The 17,092-nt window shown below is 43.3% G+C and overlaps 2 protein-coding genes across 16 annotated transcripts in view; one reads left to right on the top strand and one right to left on the bottom strand.

Annotated features, from left to right (window-relative positions):
* Positions 1-2,624: 2,624 nt before the first annotated feature.
* Positions 2,625-15,434, bottom strand: LOC149747934 (uncharacterized). Its single transcript, XM_089920068.1, has 5 exons — positions 15,264-15,434; positions 12,650-12,745; positions 10,260-10,392; positions 9,303-10,122; positions 2,625-6,198 (listed from the first exon to the last, which is right to left on the bottom strand). The coding sequence occupies exons 1-5, from the start codon at positions 15,432-15,434 to the stop codon at positions 6,192-6,194; spliced, it is 1,227 nt and encodes a 408-aa protein (XP_089776194.1). The 3' UTR covers positions 2,625-6,191.
* ERC1 (ELKS/RAB6-interacting/CAST family member 1) overlaps positions 9,884-17,092 on the top strand; it is a 387,721-nt gene continuing 380,512 nt past the window's right edge. For 14 of the 15 annotated variants that reach the window (XR_016394796.1, XM_089919955.1, XM_089919951.1 and 11 more), the window contains exon 1: positions 9,884-10,024. The gene's annotated coding sequence lies outside the window, so the exon portion shown is untranslated. Of the gene's footprint in view, positions 10,181-17,092 lie in introns of all 15 variants that reach the window. The other variant, XM_022577186.2, reaches the window with a different exon arrangement.

The following is a 17,092-nucleotide window of genomic DNA, read 5'->3' as shown; positions in this document are numbered from 1 at the left end:
CCCACTCCTGTTTATAACAGAAATTCTCTAAAGAATTGCTAATACTCACAACTTGTACTTCCACCCATCCCATTCTCTCTTGAACCAATTAATCAAACTTTCAACTCAACCACCTGAATAAACTGCTCTTGTCATTGTCCCCAGTGATGCTGTGTGGCTGAACCTCACTGAATCTATTTTGTCAGTCCCATCTTAGGCCCGCAGTCCTACCCCTCCCCTTTCTGCATGACTGAGCTTTAGCCCACTCACAGGAATGCACCCAAGTCATGTAAGTTTCCTATCAACTTTTACCCTTGCCTCCATCTGATATGAAAGCTGGAAGACTGCCTTTTGCCGACACAGATGGTTAATGATCATGAGACCCCCAGGGGGAAGAAAAACCCTGGGTTCCTATCAGTGTGGACATGCTTCCCACTTGGTAGTCAGACTCTGCTTTTAGCTTTGGCCCTTTTAAGTCGCCCTGTACCCCTTTTGGTGGCCCAGACTGCAGCTGTGTATGCCTCTGGGTCCTCATCTGCAGGATTATTTTCGTTTGAAGTATCATTTAGATTTTCCTTTAATGAAGATCAATTGGTAATAAACCATGTGCTTTTGTTTACTTGAAAATGTCTTTATTTTGTCCTTGATCTTATAAATTAGTGTTACTGGGTACACAATTCTGAGATGACAGTTATTGTCTCTCAGCACCTGGAGAGATTATTCTGTCTTCCAGCTTCCCTTGTGTGTTCATAGGTTTGTCGTCAGCCAATTACTGTTCCTTTGTAAGTAAGCTGATATTTATTTGTCTCATGTTATGGGCTGAACTGTATTCCTCAGAAAGATAGGTTAAAGCCCTAATCCCCACCCAGTGCCTAAGAACGTGACCTCCTTTTGAAAGAGCGTCATTGTGGACACCATTAGTTAAGATAAGGCCGTATTGGAGGAGGGTGGGCCCTTAATCCAATATACCTGGGTGCCTTATCAGAAGAGGAAGAGAGACACAGACGCTCAAAAGGGGAATGCCATGTGACGGGGAGGCAGGCACTGAAGGGCTGCAGATGCAGGGCTCAAACCCCGTGCCCCCTGCATTGGCAGGCAGGTTCTTAACCACTGCGTCACCAGGGCAGTCCCTATTAAGTTTTTAAATATCAGTTAATTGTTTTAGAAGTTTGTGGCAGATCGATAGCTTTTCTCAATAGTCATTTTCTCCTTATTTTAGTAATATAACTTCTTAATTTTAACTGGGTACATGACCATCCACAATAAAGTCTATATTTCCAATTTGCCCTTCAGCAAGGAATGACCATGAACTAAGCTCTTACCATGGGATATAAAAAGAAGTGGTGTGCACAATTTCTTAGGAAGTTTTCTTAAAGGGAAAGGCATGTCTTTTTCCTTCCCTTTTTTCTTCCTTTCCTCTACTCCATGAAAGGAGTATACTTTCCCACACCATTATGTTGGACCTGGCTGCGTGGCTTGCTTTGGTTAATGAAGTGTGAGCACACAGGACATATGACACACTTGAGCAGAAGCTTCAAGTGATTCTGTGGCTTAGCCTCTTGTATGCTTGTTTGCCATCATGAGGAAATTACAACCCAGGTGACTACTGCTCCTTTAGTCTGGTTCCTTGAACGGGAGATGTGTGGAACTGATTCGTACCTTGAGCACAGCACAGCAGCTGACCGCCCCTCCCTCCAGCTGTCAAATCCCAACTAACTTAAAAATAAATATTTGCTGTTTATAAGCCACTGAGTCTTTGGGGGCAATTCTTTTACTTTCTTGCAGGTCAGCAATTTGTTAAAATTATTTTTTTTGAATTTATTCATGATTTGGTTTCCACTGTCCAGCTACTATGAATAATGCTGCTATAATATTCATATACAAAAGTTTGTGGTTTTGTGTGGATATCTTAAATTCTTTTAGGTATATTGCTAGGACTAGAATTGCTGGGTCTTATGGTAACTCTATATTCAGCATTTCAAGGAACTGTCAGGCTTTTACAAAGTGACTACACAATTTTACATTTCCACAAGGTGTGTATGAGGGTTCTGATTTCTCTAAGTCCTCACTAACAGTTACACTCTTTTTGATTATGGCCATCCTAGTGGGTGTGGTTTCTCACTGTGGTTTCGATTTGCATTTCCCTAATGACTGATGATGTTGAGCATCTTTTCATGTACTTATTGGCTATTTATATATCTTCTTTGGAGAAATATCTATTCAAATCCTGTACCCATTTTATAATGGGTTGTCTTTTTATTGTTGAGTTTTAAGAAGTATTTACATATTCTGGATATAATATCAAATATGTGGTTGCAAATTTTTTTCCCATTCTGTGTATTGTCTCCTCACTTTCCTGGTGGTGTCTGAATTAGTCTACTAGGGCTGCCATAACAAAATACCACAGACTGTATATGACCTCATTTAACCGTAACCAGCTCTTTAAAAGCCCTGTCTCCAAATATAGTCACATTGTGGGTTAGGGCTTCCACACATAAATTTTGGGAGAATGCAGCTCAGTCCAAAACATTCTGCCCTCTGGATACCCAAAATTCTTGTCCTTCTCACAGGCAAACACATTTACCCCCATCCCAAAGTCTTAACCCATTCCAGCATCAACTCTAAGTGCAAAGTCTCACCTGAATATCATCAGGTATGGTTGAGACTTGAGATATGATTCACTCGAAGGCAAAATTCCTTGCCAGCTGTGAGCCTGCGACATCAGACAAGTTATGTGGTTCCAAAATACACTGGTGAGACAGGCATAGAGAGATATTCTATTCTAAAAGAGAGAAATCAGGAAGAAGAAAGGGAAATGGGTCCAAAGCAAGTACAAAACCCAGCAAGGCAAACTTCATTAGATTTTAAGGCTCAAGAGTAATCCTTTTGGGCTCAATGCTCTGCTTTCCAGGCCCACTGGGGTGGCAACCTCATCCCCTTGGCCCTGGGTGGTGGCTCCACCCCCTCAGCCCTGGGCATCAGCTTTATTCCTGAAGCACTGGTTGGTAGCAGGCTCCACTGAAACCAAGGAGACAGCTTGCCCCCCAGACCTGTACTCTCTGGGCTCGTGGCTGGAGTAGCAGGCCTGTTGATCTCTGAATCACTTTTGGTGTCATTTCTTGCTTTTCTTGAAGGGTGATGTGAATTGGCAGCCAGGTAGCTCTATTGTCCTATCCTGTAGACTCCCAGAAGTCTGACAGTATTCCTCCATTTTGTTGTCTCTATGCCCCTTAGTTCAAACTGGCAGTGTTTCTACTGGTATAATCTTATTTCTATTCCTGGTTACTTAGGAGATGACTGATTAAATCCATGAGTTGCACCCATGACCTCTTTATCAAATGACTATCCAGCTACACCCTTGATGTATTCTCCAGAACATACTTCTTTTATCGTAATATGGATAGTAATTGGGTTCTACACCTAATTCCAACATGTGAGGAGTTGGGGTGGTTTCCCAACACCACCAAGGAGCAAGTCTCTGGGTACCAGCTGGGTCTCCTGCATCTCAGCTCAATTTTGACACTATCTACCCAGAGACAACATCAAGTTCTGCAGGTTAAGTGCTCAGTCCCACAAGACTGCTGTACACCCCTCTTGCCCTCTCAGGATGCCAGATGCAAGCAAGGTTGTTACCTGTGCTTCTGACCAACTGGCCACAAACTGGAGGTTCCAACAATCTCTCCCAGCTCAGGATGCCAATTGCAAGTCCAGCTTGTGAACTGTACTTCTGACTGATGGCTATAAATCAAAGGTTCTTATGACCCCTTTCTTGGGTTTGATTAATTTGCCAGAGGGGCTCACAGAACTCAGAGAAACATTTTTACGTACTGGATGACTGGTTTATCAAAGGATATTATAAAAGGAAGAGCCAGATGGAACAGACGTGTAGGGCAAGGTATGGGGGAAGGGAGCAGAGCTTCCACGCCCTCTCCTGGTGTCACTCTCCCCATTTATCCAGGTACTCACCAAAGAGGCTCTCTGAGCCTTGTCCTTTTGAGTGTTGTGGAGTCTTCACTACATAGACGTGATTGATCAAATCATTGGTCATTGACAACTAATTCAACCTCTAGCCTCTCTTCCCTCCATGGAGGTCAGGGGGTGGGACTGAAAGTTCCAATCCTTTATTCATGGTTGGGTTCTTTGCTGACAAGTCCCCATACTTAGGGCTTTCCAAAAGTCACCTCATTAACATAAATCCTGTTGTGGTAGAAAGGGGCTTGTTACAAATAACAAGACATCCATTTTACCTTTATGACTCTGAAAGTGATTTCAGGAACTGAGGAGTAGAGACCAAACATTATGACAAGAGAAGTTCCCATTGCTCTTATCCCTCAGGAAATTCCAAGGGTTTTGGGAGCTGTGAGTCAAGAACCTTGGATGAAGACCAAATATGAGATATATTTTGGTCATATGAATGACCAAATGTATATTTCTTTTTTTTTAATTGAAGTATAGTTGATGTATTGTATTATGTGTACATGTTAGTTTCAGGTGTACAACATAGTGATTTGACATTTAAGCATATTACAAAATGCTCACCAGTATATATTTCTTGCAAGTTACAATATTGTAGATAGGCTAAGAATTTTCCAAATCTTTAGGTTCTGGTTCCTTTTTGCTTAACAACTCCTTTAATTTATCTCTCACCTCCTGTATACTTTAAGCAGCAAGAAGAAATCAGGCCGCACCACCAACACTTTGCTTAGAAATCTCTGCAGCTAAATATCACAGTTTATCACTTTTAATTTCTACCTTCCACAGAACACTAGGAAACAGTTTGGCCAAGTTCTTTGCCACTTTATAATAAGGGTCACCTTTCCTCCAGTTTCCAATAACATGCTCCTCATTTCTGAGATCTCACTACAGTTACCTTTTAACGTTTACATTTCTACCAAGAGTCTCTCTTCAAGGCAATCTAGGCTTTTCCTAACATGCACCTCAAATATCTTCCAGCCTCCACTCATTACCCACTTCCAAAGCCCCTTCCACATTTTTAAGGTATTTGTCACAGTAGTACCCCACTCCTCAGTACCAAAATCTGTATTAGTCTGGTGAGGATGCCGTAACAAAATATCACAGACTGGGCAGCATAAACAACAGAAATTTATTTCACACATTTCTGGAGGCTGGACATCCAAGATCAAGGTGTTGGCAGGTTTGGTTGGCTTGCAAACGCCCATCTGCCTTCCCCCAACCCCTGGCAACCACCCTTCTGCTTTCTGGCTCTATGACTTTTACTATTCTAGGTACCTCATATAAATGAAATCATACAATATACAGTCCTTTTGTGATTGGGTTATTTCATTTGATATAATGTCTTCAAGGCTCACCATACTTTTTAAAGCTGAATATACAAAAGTTTTCTATATTCCATTTTGATAGAGTCCAATTTTAAAATTTTGTCACTTACGGTTTTGGTTTCATAGCTAAGAAACTATTGCCTAATCCAAGGTCCTGAAGGTTTACACCTGTTTTTTTCTAAGAGTATTATAGTTTTAGCATTTATATTTAGGTCTATGATCCATTTTGAATTAATTTTTTAAAAATTTAATTAATTAATTAATTTTGGCTGCGTTGGGTCTTCACTGCTGCGTGTGGGCTTTCTCTAGTTGAGGTGAGTGGGGGTACTCTTCGTTGCAGTGCGTGAGCTTCTCAATGCGGTGGCTTCTCTTGTTGCGGAGCATGGGCTCTAGGCACGTGGGCTTCAGTAGTTGTGGCACGCGGGATCAGTAGTTGTGGCTCGTGGGCTCTAGAGCGCAGGCTCAATAGTTGTGGTGCACAGGCTTAGTTGCTCTGTGGCATGTGGGATCTTCCTGGACCATGGGTCGAACCCATGTCCCTTCCCTTGGCGCGGATTCCCTGCGCCACCAGGGAAGTTCCTTTAATTAATTTTTGCGTAAGTGAGGTAGGGGTCCAATTTCATTCTTTTGCATGTGGTTATACAACTGTCCCAGCACCCTTGTTGAGAAGACTATTTTCCCAGTGAATCAACTGTCCATAAATGTGTGGGTTATTTCTGAAGTCTCAATTCTTTTCCATGATATATACATCTATCATTATTCTGGTACAACACACTATCTTGATTATTGTAGTTTTGTAGTCAGTTTTGAAAGCAGGAAGAATGAGTGTTGCAACTTTTTTTTGTTTGTTTCAAGATTCTTTTGGCTATTCTGAGTCCCTTGCATTGCCATGTGAATTTTAGGATCTGCTTGTCAATTTCTAGAAAAAAAAAAAAAGGCAGCTGGGATTTTTGATAGGATTGCATAGAATGTGCAGAACAAATGGAGGAGTACTGCTTATTTTAACGATATTAAGTCTTCTATTATTTCTTGATGACGATTTAGCTTAATTATAAACCCTGTACCTCGTTTCTTCCTATCCTCTCAGTAAGCCTAATAATTCCTTGCTCCTCCACTGGTCACTTTTCCTACTTCTAACAGTACACTTTAGCAACTGCTTCTTATTCTGCCAACTATACACATCGTCTCTTGAGTGCTTTTCCCTTTACCTCTACCTTTCCTATGTTTCACATATTAAACTGCCAGCTGTATTCTTACCTTTATGTTGTCAACATTGGTATAATTTATAAACTATGCTTCAACTACAGCAAGATTATAATTTATTAACAGGTTTGGTCTAAAAGTTGAACATCAGAAACCAGCATTTTCTAAGCTTTCTATCATACTAATTATTCAGTTGAATCCTCTCCCAGAACTCCTATCCTTCCATCCCAATCTAGCCTAGCTCTTGGGATTTCCCTTTACTATTGAATTAGATCTAGTGAATCCTGGATAGTGATGCTGTCAGAAACCTCATTTCTATCTCATCTTTAAATTTTGAAAAAAAGCCTATGTGGGAGTTCGAGTTTATGAGTCTCTGCATATCTGAAAATGTTTTCATTTTGCTCTCTTAATGATAATTCAGCTAGGAATAGAGTTTTTTTTAAATAAGAAAATTCTTAGAATTTGAAGTTAAAGAAATATTTCCCTCAGAAACTTGGAGGTCATTGTTATCTTCTCATATCTAGTGTTGCTGGTAAGAATTCTAATCGCAGTGTGAGTCTTACTCTTTTATGGGTCACTTTTAAAAATTATTATTATTTATTTATTTATTTTTGGCTGCGTTGGGTCTTAGGTGCGGCACTCGGGATCTTTCCTTTAGGTGTGCGGGCTTCTCTCCAGTTGTGGCATGGACGTTCTTTCTCTCTAGTTGTGGTGCATGGGTTCCAGAGCGTGGGCTCTGTAGTCTGTGGCATGTGGGCTCTAGCTGAGGCACACCGGCTTAGTTGCTCCACGGCATGTGGGATCTTAGTTCCCCGACCACGGATCGAACCTGCGTCCCCTGCATTGGAAGGCAGATTCTTTACCACTGGACCACTAGGGAGGTCCCTATGGGTCACATTTTTCCTTTGGGAATTCAGGATCTTCTCTTTATCTTTAGAGTTTTAACATTTCACAAAGTTGTTTTTGTTCTCCACTAATGGACATTTTCAGCTCTGGGAAATTTTGTTCCATTATTTTTGGGGTAACTTTCCATCTTTTATTTACTCTCTTTTCTCTTTCTCTTGTGGTATTAGTCCTGTTGGATAGACTTTTTATTTTTCTTATATTTTCTCTTGCAATTTCCATCTCTTTGCGTATTTCTTCTATTCTTAAAATTGCACGGATTTTACCTTTCAACACTTCCAGTGAATTTATAATTTTGGCAATTTCCTATTTCTAATTTCAAGACTTACTTTTTGTTCTTGGATTGTTACTTATCTGAGTACATTATCCTTGTTTCATACCTGTAATAAAAGTTTGTGAGCATATTTTTAAGTTCTCTGAAGTTTCTTTTTCCTCTGTGGTCACATTTTCTCCTTATCCTCTCCCTCCCTTCCCCAGCCCCAAGTTGCAGACTTCCCTTAAACACCTAACAGTCCCTGGTTGTCCATTCATATTTAAGATGAAGTAGTTGGATGCTGATGACGCATCTTTAGAACTTGGGGCGGGTCTTGCCAACTTGCACAACTTCCCTCTAGGGTGAGTGGGTAGGAAACTGGCTATTGTGCCAGAATAAAGAATGCTCTACTCTTAGTCATTAAATGCTCCCCAGAGATGATGAAAAAGCTTGACTTTTAGCCTGGGATAAATACCTAGCTATTGTATCTGAGGTATAGGGAGGGTTCCACTGTTCTACATAGAGACCTTTATTTAGTGTCCTTGTTTTCAGCCCTGCTTCTCACTCTTGCTCTGTCTTGTCAGTGTCTCCAAATTTCAGTTTCTCTAAATCACTTCTGGCAGGTAGGCCTCCTTCTTCAGCTGCAGTACCCCCCCTACGCCTATTCCACATTATGGTTTCTTCCATTTTGTTTAATCAGACCTCACCCACTTTCTGTGTGTAAAATTAGAAAAAAAAAATCTCCTGGTGGCTCCCTTCCCATTTTCTGTTTTGTACGGGTTTCTATCATTTTTCATTCCTTTGTTAGCATTTTAATGGGGTTCCAGGAAGAAGAGGCAACGAATGCATGCACTCAGCCAGCTTTAATTAAAAAAAAAAAAAATCCTAAGTGTAGGTTTAAAAAAAGATATGTGGGGCAGAGTAGTAAATAAGAAAAAAGAACAATGGAATGACAAAAAAGAAACCAAAAAAATTTCTGTGTCTGTGATATTGACAGTACTCCCGCGCATGAATAACAATGCTTAGCATCTCACACTCTTCAGATCCCCACATTTCAGGGATGGGATAGATCTGAGACATCTCGTTCACACCCCGTTTTACAGTTACGAAAAGCAGGACCCAGGAGTAATGGGATTTTCCCAAGGTCACACACGTAGACACTGGCAGAATGGAAACTAGAAAGATGAGTCCACTTTGCTTTCCCTTCATCCCACCACACCGCTGGGGAGCAGCAGGACGAGCGGATCAGCAGTCAGATAAGAAGGATCGTGAGAAACAGTCAAAGGAAGTTGGTTTATTCCTGAGTGAAGTCGGGTGCTCGAGAAAATGAAACACTTTAGGATGCTTCATTTGGCAGGACCGAGCGTCCCCCGGCAGCGGTCCTGACAGCGGCGGCCGCGTACGGACCCTACGGAAGGGGGCGACTGTACAGCAGGCCGGGGGACGCTGGGCGGGATGGGGCTGCGATGACGAATGAAGGGACGAGAACCCCGACGAGGGACGGGAAAGTGACAGTGGGGCCACGAGGGCGTGGACGCTGGCGGTGACTCAACTGCTCTCAGGGGCGTTTAGAGTTACTGATAAAACAATCGCCAGCCGGGAAAAAACACGATTCAAATCACTCTTACTTTCTTAGTGCAGCGATAGCTTACTTACGGCCTTACATTAACGGTGCGTGGCTCCGACAAGGAAACCGTCTGCGCTTCGGTACCAGAAACTGGGGAGCCCGACGCCGGGCCAGCTGCCGCCCGCGAGGACTGGGACGGCCGTCCGCCCCGCCCTCCCTCCCCGACCGCCGAGGCGAACCGCGAAAAGGCCGTTGGCGGTGTCTCCCGGGCCGTGCGGGCAGCCCGAGGGCCTCCGGGCGGGAAGCCCACCTGTCCTCGGGCGCCAGGCTCCTCGGGGCGGCTAGCCCCGGGTTCTGCGTGACTTGCCCCCTGAGGCAGCGGCGGAGGCGTCGGCCCACTGTTCGCGCCGCACCGCCTCCTACGGCAAGCGGGAGGAGACAGACGCCGCCCGACCCGCGCCTGCCGTGTGCGCTTGTGCGCCGCCGTCTGCCGGCAGCCCAGAGCCGCCGCCCGCCAGACCCCGGAAAGTGCCCGAGGCCCGCGCGCGCCCGAGTCGCGCTCCCGGGAGGCTGCGGGACGCCAACCGGGCGCGGTCGGGCGGGGGCGGGGCTCGCGCTGACGTCATCCAGGGGCGGGGCTGGGGAAATCGCGCAGGGGGCGGGGCGCGGTGACGTCGGGCACCCCGGCCGAGCTGTGGCTGTGGTGGTGGCGGCGGTGGCGGTGGCGGCGGCGGTGGTAGTGGTGGCGGCGGCGTTGGGGGCGGCGACGGCGCCCGGGCAGCAGCGGCAGCGGCACCGGCACCGGCAGTCCTGAGCAGGGTGAGACGGCCGCGGTGGCGGCAGCTCGGGATCGGGCGGCGCCTGGAGCTTCCCGCCCGTTGCTGGCGCTAGGCCCCTCGGCTCTCCTCCGCCCGCTCCTCCTCACGGCCCTGGCTGGGTCCCTGCAGCGCGCCCCCGGGGAGGGCGGAGCCGTAGGTGAGGCGCGGGGACCCCTCCCCCTCCGCGCCCTGCGGGGGGGATGGGACGTCCGGGAGGGCGGCCCCACCCAGCCCACCGACGAGCTCGGGGGCGGCGGCGGCGGCGGCGGCGGCTGCGGGCGCCCGGCTTGTGAGGCGTGGTGTTGCGCGCGAGGTGGGGAGGTGTACGTCTCGCGGAGCCCCGGGAGGCTGGGGTGCGGTCGGCTGGGTCTGGGGTTTGGGTATTGATGTACAGCGTTGAAAGAGACGAGGATTCTGGTTTTTTTCCTGCTGTGAAGTGGTCAGGTAGGAGATGGAGGCTTGGCTTCCAGAAGGAAGATGAGCTGTGGATGTTGCCTTTGAGGCAGTTCGAGAAGCTATTGCACTAGGTCTCACATCTCTACTTTAGGATTTGGGGTCTTTTTTTTCTCCAGGCGGAGCGGGTGGGGCGTCGAGCGGGGGGAGAATCCCTCTGCTTTTGGCTCGGGGTGTGAGCGTGGATGGGTTTGGAGTTCTACACCGTTCAAGAAGAGCGAGATCTTGGGTTAGACGACTTCCTTCTGGCAGCAACATTGGGGAATAGGTCCCAGTACACTTAGTTCCTTAAAGGTGTTATCTTCCAGTCTTTCTTCTGTGCCTGAACGATCTCTATGCCACCTCGTTTTCAGAGCTCTATCCTGGCCCCTTAAGAGAGGGCCTGAGGATCAGGTGGTTGCTTTGGAAGACACGTTTCTGAGGAGTAGTCGCACGTGGTTCTGGTTGACTGCTTTGGATGGATACAATGAACAATTTGAATAGTTCTGTTGGCGCTAATTATGCGAAACATGCTTAAATGTTTTGAAGCACAACTGTTTTTTACAACACATGTTTTAGTAAACCTTGACAGCTATTTTGTGTTTAATTGTTGTAAAGTTACACTTAATTAACAATTATTGGAGCTTTCTAAAATTTCTCAATTGCACATGTCTTTATTAGACACTTTAAAAGTGAAGTGGAATAATTTTTTTTTTTTTTGGTAGGTCCCTCAATTTCTCAGAAACGTTCTTGGAGTCAGGTGCTTTTAAAATGCTTTTTAGTAACATTTTGGGGGCATGTGTCTGTCGTTGTATAGGGAGATGTTACTAAGAGTAAACAGTGTTCAACGTTCTTCACTTCAGTGTTTCACAACCTAGCACATTGAATCAGAATCTTCTTTTCTGGATTCCTGCTCCCTATTAGATTACAGTATTCACTGGCCTTACCTATCAGTTAATATCATTTAAGCTATTTCTTCCTCGGAAAACAGGCCCTGAGATTGACATTTGTTATGTAATGGATGGAAGTAGGCATGACTCTAAGTAATTCATTTATGGAGGAAGGGAAACCGTCATGAAATGGAGTTTAGGCAGTGACTTTCCAAAGGCTTACTCAATTTATTTGGGAACATAGCCAGGGAAGTGCTTTCCCATAACCTGAGAGAGAAATATACAGAGTGAGTGTCAGTAGGTACCTTTTTTTAACATGCCTACTTAATGAGCAGATTATTCTAGCAAATATATCTGCCTGACGAAATTTGTAGGAAACAGATGATATAATAGCTATTAAGTGAGAAAGGGTGTGGTCCAATTTGTAATTATAAACTAAAGATTTAATTGTATTCCGACAGGTCAAATTATAAGTTGGTACAATAATAGTTTTGATATTGGATTAGTCACTTAGAAGGAAAGATTAAAATTCACATATCTGGTTTTGGCTTATAAATTATACTTTGATTTAATGGGGTATACATGGGGACAAATGTGAACTAAAATAGCAGTGAAACTTTGTATAGTGCTAAAATGACATTTCCATGGCTGACAGTGGGATGTGATTCTTCTTGTTGGAATGCAGTCATATGATTTGGGGAAAATGTAGGGTAGAAGTGTTCTATTTCTCTTTAGAATTTCTTAAGGCTGAGAAAACTAGTATGTTTTATTTTTCAAGAAATGTGGCTTGCTAGTCATTACTGTGATATCTTAGCTAAGTCTACTGGGGTGTCCCCCCCTTTTTTTAATTACTAAAATCAGATAAGTATGTCATTGTGTTAATTCAACGTTAGTACTAGAAACAAAAGTGAAAATTCCCATAGCAACAACGGCTCTTTTTCTATGCTATGTTTATGCTTTTAGAAGTAGTATAAGAGCTGTTAAATGTGCGTTTTGCACATACTGTGTAAAACACATTGATGGAGGAAGAGCAGGGAATGAAGTATTTTGGCTAATCCAATAATAAACAATTTTAATAAACAATTTTCAGAGAAATATAATGTAATAAAGTAAATTAAGCATAAAGGTTATGTGGAATATAGTTTACTTCTATGGCTTTTCAAAATGTGAGCCTGGAGGTGCTGATTCATTCATTTATTCATTCAACAGTTATTTATTGAGTATGGTTCTGGGTACTTTTTTTAGCCTTTGGGAATACAGTAGTGAACAAAGCTGACAAAAATTCCCACCTTCATGGAACTTACCTTCTGGACACCTTCTTGGGAAATGAAGAGGAATTCAGCAAAGGAGATTAATAAGAGGTTATTGAGGTAGGAGGAGAACCAGGAGAGTGTGATGTACTACAAATGAAGGAAAGGAAGTTTTCAAGGAGGAGGGAATGGTCAACTGTGTCATTGTTTAAAGATGTGTCAGACTGTTGGGTAAGAAAGAATTCTGCCTGATTATAATGTCTAATAACAGAGAAATGACTGAATGCTTTTTAGTGTGAGATGAGACAAATGTAAGAATCTTTCAGTTTTTTACTTCCTTCGACTGATTTTTTAAAAACATATATATTTCATTCTTTATTATTTTCAGAACAAAATATGCAACCTGGGAGTTTATACTTGTACTAAGGAGAGGTATGACACTGTTGTTACTAATTATATGTACACTTATTTTTTTAATACATGTATCAAATCAGAAGTTATAAAAGTATACAGGGAAAAAAATAAGTCTCTTCTGTCCCATCCAGTTACTCCTGAAGGCAGACACTGTTTCCAGTTTCTTGCTTTTCCTAACCAGTGAAATTTTGTGCAATAACACGGCATTTAGCTATTTTAAAATTGCATAAATATAACAAGTATTTTTATCCCCTATGTATTTTTTTTTGCAGGCTTAATATTTGTTTTTATAAGTCTAGCTACCTGCAGACCTTTTTTTTTTTTTAAATAACAGCTTTATTGAGAGACAATCCACATACCGTACGATTCACCCATTAAAGTGTACAATTAAATTCTTTTGGTACATTCATCACCACGATCAATTTTAGAACATTTTCATCCTCCAAAAAGAAGCCCCAAACTCATTAGCAGTCATTCCCCTGACCTTTGGTTTTAAAGCTCTCTTTTTTTAAAAAAAAATTAATTAATTTATTTTTGGCTGCGTTGGGTCTTCGTTGCTGCGCGTCGACTTTCTCTGGTTGCGGCGAGCAGGGGCTATTCTTTGTTGCGGTGTGTGGGCTCTAGGTGTGCAGGCTGAGCAGCTGTGACCCGTGGGCTCTAGAGCGCAGGCTCAGTAGTTGTGGCGCACGGGCTTAGTTGCTCCGTGGCATGTGGGGTCTTCCCAGACCAGGGCTTGAACCCGTGTCTCCTGCATTGGCAGGTGGATTCTTAACCACTGCACCACCAGGGAGGCCCCGACCTTTGGTTTTAAGTAAAGTATTGTTTTGCGTATTATGTGGGGAAAACGTTTGTGAATTACTTTGTTTCCAGTTAAATGGTAGTGAAGCCATTTAGTGTTACTTTTAATATTCTCTGATTGAATAGAAGCATAGGTTTGTGTAAAAGTCAAATTAGTTAGTGGTTTATTTAGTTGCATGAATGGGCTCATAGGATGGATTGTAGGAAGATCTGAGATGAGATCTTAAGGATAAGTAGTATTTGGCCAGATGAAAAGGATGCACAGCATGTGCAGGACCCAAAGGCAAGAAAGCTGTAGGGCAGGTAGAGTGATCTGAAGATAGTTTGGTCTGGCTGGAATGTTGAGTGCTAGTGTGAGGTGTGGGCATCACTCCTCCTTTCTGTGAAAAAGTGTGTTGTCTTAAAAAGGCAAAATAATTACGTGATTAATTTGCTTAAACTGTTTGTGGATTGCTGTCACTTCCTAGCTATATAAATCTGGATGAGAAACTTTATTGTCTAAAACTCAGTTAAACTCTCATTAGATGAGAATAAAGTCCTATCTGATGTGATTGTTGTGAAGAATAAATGAGCTAACGCTCATAAAGCTTTTAATAAGATGCTTGGAATACAGTAAGTACTCAATAAAAATCAGCTGCCCTGAGGATGACATTGTGGTGGTGGTGATTTTGATCATGGTGACTTTGATGATGGTGATAATGATCCTGAAGTATGGAATTCCTTAGGATATTTTGGAGCCCCAGAGAGTGCTCGGGAGACTGGAAAAGGATTTGTCATTTTAACTTTTTCCGGGGAAGAAGGAAGTGAATACCAAAAACTTTAGACCAGCACTGTTTAATAGAACTTTGTGTGATCATAGAAATGTTCTATCTTTGACCATCAAATACAGTAGCCACTAGTTACATGTGCTTTTTGAGCACTTGAAATGTGGCCAGTGTGACTGAGAAACTGTATTGTTAATTTTATTGCAATTAATTTAAATAGCCACTGTGACTAGTGGTTACTGTTTAGGGCAGCACAGTTACACACTTACAGATTGAGGAATCTAATTGAATTATGGCAATATTTTAGAACAGATTATTTAAAAAGTTAAAAAGTAGTTTTAGAAGCCTTGTCAGGGGAAAGGTGATTGCTGGGATACAGCATGGATTCACTAGGTTACATCAGACAATAATTCTAGTTTTCTAGAACTGACATGGTTCCCAGACTGATAAATAAAGGAAATGTAGTAGTTGTAATGTGTCTAGACTTCAGTTAGATCTTTTTATGCTGTCTTTGTGGAAAATACGAAAAATTATGTCCTAGATTTCATGAGAACAGGGACTGTCATTTGTTCTCTACTAAGCAAATAACAGATACTTACTAAATATTTGATGACTGAATGGAGAATGGTACAATTAAGTGAAGTGACAACTAGTTGTAAATGGCTAGACGCAGAGAATGGAGATCTGCTTACTGCAGAAGATGGGTTAGGGCAGGGATCCCCAACCCCTGGGCTGCACGGCAGGAGGAGGTGAGAGGCGAGCGAGCGAAGTGTAATCTGGCACTCCCCACCGCTCGCATCACCACCTGAACCATCCACCAGCCCCCCGGCCCCCGCCCCAGCCGTGGGAGAATTGTCTTCCATGAAACCAGCCCCTGGTGCCAAAAAGGTTGGGGACCTCTGGGTTAGAGGAACTGGTGTTAGCTGCCTCATCCGGGTTTATAGTATTGGAAAGATCCAGGGGTGGTGGCGTAGAAGATAGTGGCGATGTAAACTAGCTGCCAGCATATCCTCGCTGAGTGTGGAGGGTGTCCAGCTCATCACTGGCTGATAGTGAAGAGGTGGAGGTAGGAGACTGTGTTACTGAGTAGCTTGAAAATCAGAGTAACAAGGATTTTATATGAGGGTTCAGGAATAGTGGTCTAGAGGTGGCAATGGAAGAAAGAAGGGTAACTGCCTCATTTCCCAATATTGGGTGTGCCACGTGAGAGACTTCATAGCCTCCACTTGAAAGGGCTGCATGGGAAGAGGCATCCTGGGAACGCCAGCTATCAGTGAAGGCAGAGAGGCACTGAGAACTTTTAGAGGAGTTTCTTAGTAATGGAATGAAGTTCCGTGAGAGTGTATTTCCCCACCCAACTGGCTTCTTTTTTTTTTTTTTTTTAATATTTATTTACTTATTTGGCTGTGCCAGGTCTTAGTTGTGGCATGGGGGATCTAGTTCCCTGACAAGGGATCGAACTGGGACCCCCTGCATTGGGAGCATGGAGTCTTAACCACTGGACCACCAGGGAAGTCCCCCAACTGGCTTGTTTTTATCATCACTTAAACTTTAAGAAAAGTCTCTCATTTCTGACAACAGATTCTTCTCCAACTTCATACTTTCTTTGCCTTTTGCTTTAAGTTGCTTTGCTCTTTGCTTTACAGCCAGAATTTGTTGAGAGAGCTGTCTACGTTTGCTTTATGTTTCCATTTCTTCACCTGTAATTTTCTTCTCAATTTGTCTTGTTTCTGTTGCCACAATTTCACTGAAATGTTTGCTGGGATTACTAATGGCTTTCTTTAAATACACTGGCTACTTTTCTATCCATTTATTTAACCTCTTAGCATCTGTACTAGTTGTCTATTGCTATGTAACAAATTACCCCCAAACTTAACTTAAAACAACAAACATTTATTGTTTCACAGTTTCTTTGGCAGGCATCTGGGTTTGGTGTGTGAGATTCAGGGTCACCCATAAGGCTGCACTCAGATGTTGACTAGGACTGGTCATCTCAGAGCTCAGCTGGGGGAGGGTCTGAGTCCAGCTCAGGCATGTGGCGCGTGGCAGGCCTGAGGTCCTTGCTGGCTGTTTGATGGAGAAATCAGTCTCTTTGCCATTTGGGTCTCTGCACAGGATTACTCACAACATGGTTCGAGCCCTATATCAAGGAGATTGAGGAGGGGAGTTACTAGCCATTCTTTTTGTGACCTAACCTCAGAAGTGACAGTCTGTCACTTTTGCTGTATCCTGTTCATTTGAAGGGGGTCACTTGGTCCGGCACAGGCAAGAGAGGATTCCACAAGAGCATGGATACTCAGAGGTAGACATCATTCAGAGCCATTTTTAAGATTGCCCACTACAGCTGTGTTTGACACAGTAGATTTCTCCTTCCTTTGTAAAACTCTCACTTCTTTTGGGATCTTTAGATTATGCTTCTGTTCTCCTTCCTGGTTCTCTGGACTCTCTTTCCAGTCACCTTTGTTGAATCTTTCTCTACCATTCATTAAATGTTTGAATTTCTCTGGCTCATCTCATTTTC

This window comes from Delphinapterus leucas, chromosome 11, assembly GCF_059928025.1.
Source record: "Delphinapterus leucas isolate spDelLeu-1000000601 "Yukka" chromosome 11, BTC_Dleu_Yukka2, whole genome shotgun sequence".
Classification (NCBI taxonomy): Eukaryota; Metazoa; Chordata; class Mammalia; order Artiodactyla; family Monodontidae; genus Delphinapterus; species Delphinapterus leucas.
The sequence above is the reverse complement of the archived record's forward strand: the minus strand, read 5'-3'. Positions and strand labels throughout refer to the sequence as shown.

What these genes read in the sequence shown, in the direction of transcription:
- LOC149747934 (XM_089920068.1), bottom strand. Translation starts at nt 15,434, where the DNA reads ATGGAAGACAATTCTCCCACGGCTGGGGCGGGGGCCGGGGGGCTGGTG. An exon ending in CCCAAGAAGGTGTCCAGAAG is followed by an intron (nt 10,393 to 12,649) that starts GTAAGTTCCATG and finishes CCCAAACCCCAG; the next exon opens with ACCCAGCCGACCGCACCCCA. An exon ending in CGCCGCCCCCGAGCTCGTCG is followed by an intron (nt 10,123 to 10,259) that starts GTGGGCTGGGTG and finishes GGCCGTGAGGAG; the next exon opens with GAGCGGGCGGAGGAGAGCCG.